Source organism: Octopus bimaculoides, chromosome 6, assembly GCF_001194135.2.
Source record: "Octopus bimaculoides isolate UCB-OBI-ISO-001 chromosome 6, ASM119413v2, whole genome shotgun sequence".
NCBI classification, from domain to species: domain Eukaryota; kingdom Metazoa; phylum Mollusca; class Cephalopoda; order Octopoda; family Octopodidae; genus Octopus; species Octopus bimaculoides.
Window position 1 is genome coordinate 80,785,279 of NC_068986.1, and position 6,027 is coordinate 80,791,305.

Below are 6,027 nucleotides of genomic sequence, written 5' to 3' on the forward strand. Positions count from 1 at the left end.
GGGGGGGGGGGCGGTGTAGTGGTATGTTGTGGCTTGGACTAGTAAAATACACCTGTTTACACCAGCACACACACACACACGCACACACACACGCACACACACACACAGGTACACAAAAATATAATATTAGTGTCAACAGCGATGAGAATAGTCAGAATGGCAGGTAACAGGTAGACAGGCTGTGAATAGAGATAAAAGACATTGATATGATTGATGAACTCTCCTGTCTTTATTGCTACAGAAATACAATCCTTCTGGGCCAATTAGCTTAGAGAATAATCAAGTATTTGGAAGATTTTAGTGAAATAATTAACATTTTCATGATTAACCTGGTCTTTGGAACATGACTTAAGCAAAGGTTCAGTATTGGTCTGGAATTTGACAGTGTTGACAGGCCAGAACTTGGGTTGAGTCCTTCTCTGGAAATACTCTACCCTTATACCCTACCAGGATCAAAGATATATACATATATATACACAGGAGTTGGGCAAAATAATGGAAACACCTGGCATCATAGCATCATAATTTTGAAATATCTATAAAACTGTCAAAAGCTTGTTTATTTTTATGTTTTTTGATTTAGTATTAGTGTTGCTTAATGTTTTGCTAAAATTGCTGTTTCTTTTCAGATATCATCAGCAAAGGTAATTAAAATTCATTAAAATGACAGATCTAAGGGACTTTCAAAGAGGTCAAATTGTTGGTGCTCTTATGGCAGGCGCTAGTGTAACAAAAACAGCCGAAATGTTTAGTGTATCAAGAAGTATTGTCTTGAAAGTAACGACAACCTTTGAGAAAGAGGGAAAAACCTCCTCGTTGAAACAAAACTCCGGAAGAGAACCAAAACTTTTTGATAGGAACCGTCAGACTCTTACACGAATTATTAGAAAGGATCACAAAAGTACAGCTCCCAAAATTACTGCAGAGCTTAATGACCACCTTGAGAACCCGGAGATAAAAGGACTGTCATGGACACATGTTTCTGGCTCAATAACAGATTCTCTTATTTCAAGGATTCTGTGAAAACATGTCTGGTCCTGGGGAAATATGACCTTGCTTGGCAACAAGCCAGGCATCAAACCATAGAAAATCTACCTTAATAAATTATATCTAACCCTTGCAAGCATAGAAAAATGGAAGATAAATAATGATGATGTACTTTATTCATTCCAGTTTCATCAGTTAATCCAGTGATATCTTTTAACCAAACATCCTTTAATCCATTGCATTATTTTATCCAGAGATACTCTCTTATCCAATAACATCTATCCAATATCCAGTATATCTCTTGATCTAATAATACATATTGGATGATATCCTTTGATCTCACAACAATATCATGTAATGCTATAAAATGTTCTCTGTTTTCTTAATATTAATCTTACAATGAGTAATCTACTATTGATCTCACTCTTTAAATGTTTTTAGTCTTATCACTCTTTATGCAGTATTATTAATTAATCTCATTCTATATCATTTCTTATAGCACAATGACAGTGATTGGTACATCTGGATTGTAAGTAGGATTTATTTTAATCTCAATCTCCATCTCTGATAATCATCTCTCTGTATTATGAATATGACTTAATCATTTCTCTTTTTAACCCTTCTTAAGTAAAACATAACCCCTTATTCTTCTGACCCCTTCGTAATTCATTGAAAACAAAGTTTAGCAAAGTTTCAACATTGGTGTTTCATGTTTGTGAGATACAAAACTATTCAGTGAGTTGTTTAAAATTATAGAAAACAATGTGCGAATCTCAATATACAAAGGAAAGCACACGCACACATATGTATGTACATACGTACATACATACATACATACATACATACACACATACGTACGTACGTACGTACATACATATTACTTGTGTGTATGTATATTAGATAATTAATGAAATAAATTACTCTGATTTAATCTTTACTTTAATCATTAACACTCAATCCCTGTTAACCCTAATGTCTTATCAATCCTTAGTCACAATGTATTAAAACCAGTAGCTCAGTCATATATCTTCAATAATCACTGACTAAAACCTCATTAATCACTGACTAAAAGTTCCTTAATCACTTAGCACAAATTAAAGATTCTTTAATCACTATTTGTTAATCTACTTTAAACATTTGCATTAAATTTTCTCTAATCTCTCTAATTTAATCTTCCTAATTACTTTCTCTTAATCTTTTTAATCTGTATTACCTAAACTTTCTTAATCTCACTTTATTCTATGTAATTGGAAGATGTTTGAGTTACAGAAATAGTAACACACCAGATCAAATATTGTAGAGTGTTTGATTTCAATGCTCTGAATTCTGAGTTCAAATCCTATTAAAATCCATTGTTTCCACAACCCCTCTGGGGTCAACAGAATAGATCCTAGTCATACACAGTGACCTGTACAAGCAACTGTATATCTCACATATCTTGACTTTGTGTCAGTATTCTCTAAAAAATTTGGTTTCAGTTCTTCTTCATTAATCTTCTCATATCCCTGTGTGAGTTTATGCTCATCATATAATTTCTATTCTGCCTACTCTGTTGGAATGACTACCAGTCCAGTTACTGGTGCAGCCATACCTCCCACAAATGGTCACATCTTAGTTGTTCTGCTGGATCAAGGACTGTAGTTCTGTCTACTAATGACTACATGGTACCTAAAACTATTAGCGAGCTGGCAGAAACGTTAGCACGCCGGGCGAAATGCTTGGCGGTATTTCATCTGCTGTTACGTTCTGAGTTCAAATTCCGCTGAGGTCGACTTTGCCTTTCATCCTTTCGGGGTCGATAAATTAAGTACCAGTTATGCACTGGGGTCGATGTAATCGACTTAATTCCTTTGTCTGTCCTTGTTTGTTCCCTCTATGTTTAGCCCCTTGTGAGCAATAAAGAAATATAAAACAATTAGCAAAAGCATGGTATATTACAAAGTCAATCCTCAATTCTATGTGATGACTATTATATAATTTCTAACTCAAGCACAAAGTGACAGGTTTTGGATGACAGCTGTAGTTGACTAAATTGTCTCCAGGATCAGACTGGTACTTATTTTATTAATCTTAGTAGGATGAAAGGCAAAGTTGACAGCTGAAGGAAATTGAGTACCAACTCTGGAGGGATGTAACTAAATACTGAAAAACATTTAGTCTAACTCACACTGGTTCTATCAATCAGTGACTTCATTAATAGGACTGGGTTAATTCTTTTAATACCAAGTATTCCAAGATAGACTTTGCTTCTATTATATATAACTATCAATATCAAAATGTTTGTATTTAAATCAAAATATTATAATTTTAACTCTGAACCTTTGCTTAAGTCATGTTCCAAAGACCAGGTTAATTATAAAAATGTTAATTATTTCACTAAAATCTTCCAAATACTTTATTATTCTCTAAACTAATTGGCCCAGAAGGATTGTATTTCTGTAGCAGTAAAGACACAGGAGAGTTCATCTATCATATCAATGTCTTTTATCTCTGTTCACAGCCTGTCTACCTGTTACCTGCCATTCTGACTATTCTCATCGCTGTTGACACTAATATTACGGGTTTGTAGATATATATACACACATATATATATATATTTTTGTGTACCTGAGTGTGTGTGTGTGTGTGTGTGTGTGTGTGATGGTTTGAACAGGTGTATAGCATTATATCTATTTATGTGAAAAAATGACTTAACTGTTTCGTAAACAGATATTGATAAAATAAATACAATTTGGATTGATATGTTTGACTAAACCCTTGAAGGTAGTACCCAGCATGGCCAGAGTCAATGACTGAGACCATTAAAAAAGTAAAGAAAGAAAGAATATAACATTAGTGTGCAACTGTTTTATTATTATTATAGAACTATTTATATGATACTATACAACTGTCATTATATTACAATACAACCATTACAGTTGCTCTATAGTCTATGCTATTGAAACAAGTACTATATCACCATACCACTTATAGTACTATTGTTCTATTGCTTTAGAGGCAAGGACTATTATCACAGTATCATTACAACATTCCTTTTCTATTGCTTCAGAAACAAGAAATATATCACTGTATTACTATTGGGTTGGCAAGAAAGTGATTTTGTTCTTCACAAATAGATAGAGTTACAATTTTTTTTTAACGACTTTTGTCAATGTTATGATATTTCCCTTTTGACATTTGATAGTTGTTACTTTTAGTTTACTTTAGAAGCAAATTGCGCATAATTTTTTTGTCTACAGCTGATAGTTCAATGTCAATTTTAACATGGAGTGCAAAAACAAACATTTTCGCCATAGTTTGCTTTTTTTATTTCTGTAAAGGCAAGAAAGCTGCTGAGGCTCACAAAGAGATGTGTGAAGTTTATGATGTTGATTGCTTAACAGAATGCACATGTCAGAAATGGTTTGAAAAATTCTGTTCTGGAGATTTTTCACTCAAAGATGACTAACGTTCTGGTCAACCTACTGAAGTTGATGATGACCGAATCAAAGCCATAATTGAATCTGATTGTCATATAACTGTGTGAAAGATTGCAGAGAGGTTAAATGTATTATACACAACAATTTAAAATCACTTAAAATGTCTTGGACTTGTTAAGAAGCTTGATATTTGGGTTCCACATAAATTGAAAGAGATTCACTTAACACAAGGAATCAATGTTTGTGTTATGCTTCTCAAACGCAATGAAATCGACCTTTTTTTGAAATGAATCATCACTGGTGATGAAAAATGGATTGTCTATAATAACATCAATTGAAAACGATCGTGCTCCAAGCATAATGAACCAGCACAAACCACATTGAAAGCTTAAATGCAAAAAATAACAGCAAGTCATGCTGTCAATTTGGTGGGATTACAAAGGTGATGTGTATTTTGAGCTGCTTCCAAAGAACCAAATGATAAATTCAGATGTTTACTAACAACAACTAATGAAACTAGAGGAAGCAATCAACAACCAGAATTGGCAAATTGTAAAGAAATCGTGTTTCATCATGACAATGCTAGACCACAACATGCCTTTGCTAATTCATAAAAAAATATCGGAGCTTGGTTGGGAAGTGATGTCACATCCACCATATAGCCCAGACCTTGCACCATCAGATTATCATTTATTTCGAAGTTTGAAAAATTCTTTGAATGGTGAAACTTTCAATAACGATGATGACTTGAAATCGCATTTGCTTTAGCTTTTGGCTGATAAGGACCAGAAGGTCTCTGAACACGGAATCGTGAAGTTGCCAAAAGGATGGCAAAAGGTCATTGAATAAAATGGAAAATATATAATTGATTAAAGCTCATTCTTTGTATGAAAAAAGAAAATGGCATTTTTTCACACTAAAAAACTGAAATTACTTTCTTGTCAACCGAATATATTACTACTATTCTATTACTATAGATGCAAGGACTATATCATTGTACCACTATAGTACTGCTGTTCTATTGCTATAAAAACAAGTGCTATATTATTAAAATATTAGTAAACTGGTATATAATTGTATCCCCTCAATTATATGATATTCTTTCTATAATAGATTTTTTTTTATGGAGTAATATTTAATGTAGCATTTGGTAAATTTCTCCCAAATTCTCACTGAACTAAGAATATTCCCAGACTGATAGCAAAGATAACAATTGAGAAATGGTAGGCAGCAGTCTGAGTGTATTGTTTGTAATTGCAGAAAATAAATATTGGAAGAATTTGGCTTTGGTGCACCTGCTGATGTGTTGTGCTTTCTCTGTCTACCAACTTATCATCCTACATGAAGTCTACAATGATAAATTCTCCAACCCACTTCGAGTGGAGGAAGGACGGTGAGTATTTTCTGCTGTCACAACCGCTTTGCTAACAGAACCTTTCAGACCACCTCGTGATCTTCTGCATACATACACACATACATGCATACACACATTTGCATGCATACACATGCACATACACACACATGTACACTTGTGTACACACAAACACACACGCATGCGCACAAACACACACACACGCGCGCACACACACACGCACACACACACACACACACACACACACAC

The 6,027-nt window shown here is 33.9% G+C and overlaps 1 protein-coding gene across 4 annotated transcripts in view; it reads left to right on the forward strand.

Moving 5' to 3' along the window:
• LOC106878795 (transmembrane protein 220) overlaps positions 1-6,027 on the forward strand; it is a 45,848-nt gene that overhangs the window by 31,924 nt on the left and 7,897 nt on the right. For all 4 annotated transcript variants that reach the window (XM_052968898.1, XM_052968900.1, XM_052968899.1 and 1 more), the window contains exons 3-5: positions 1,487-1,516; positions 3,488-3,548; positions 5,667-5,799. In XM_052968898.1, coding sequence (XP_052824858.1) covers positions 1,487-1,516; positions 3,488-3,548; positions 5,667-5,799 — 224 coding nt within the window. The remainder of the gene's footprint in view (positions 1-1,486; positions 1,517-3,487; positions 3,549-5,666; positions 5,800-6,027) is intronic.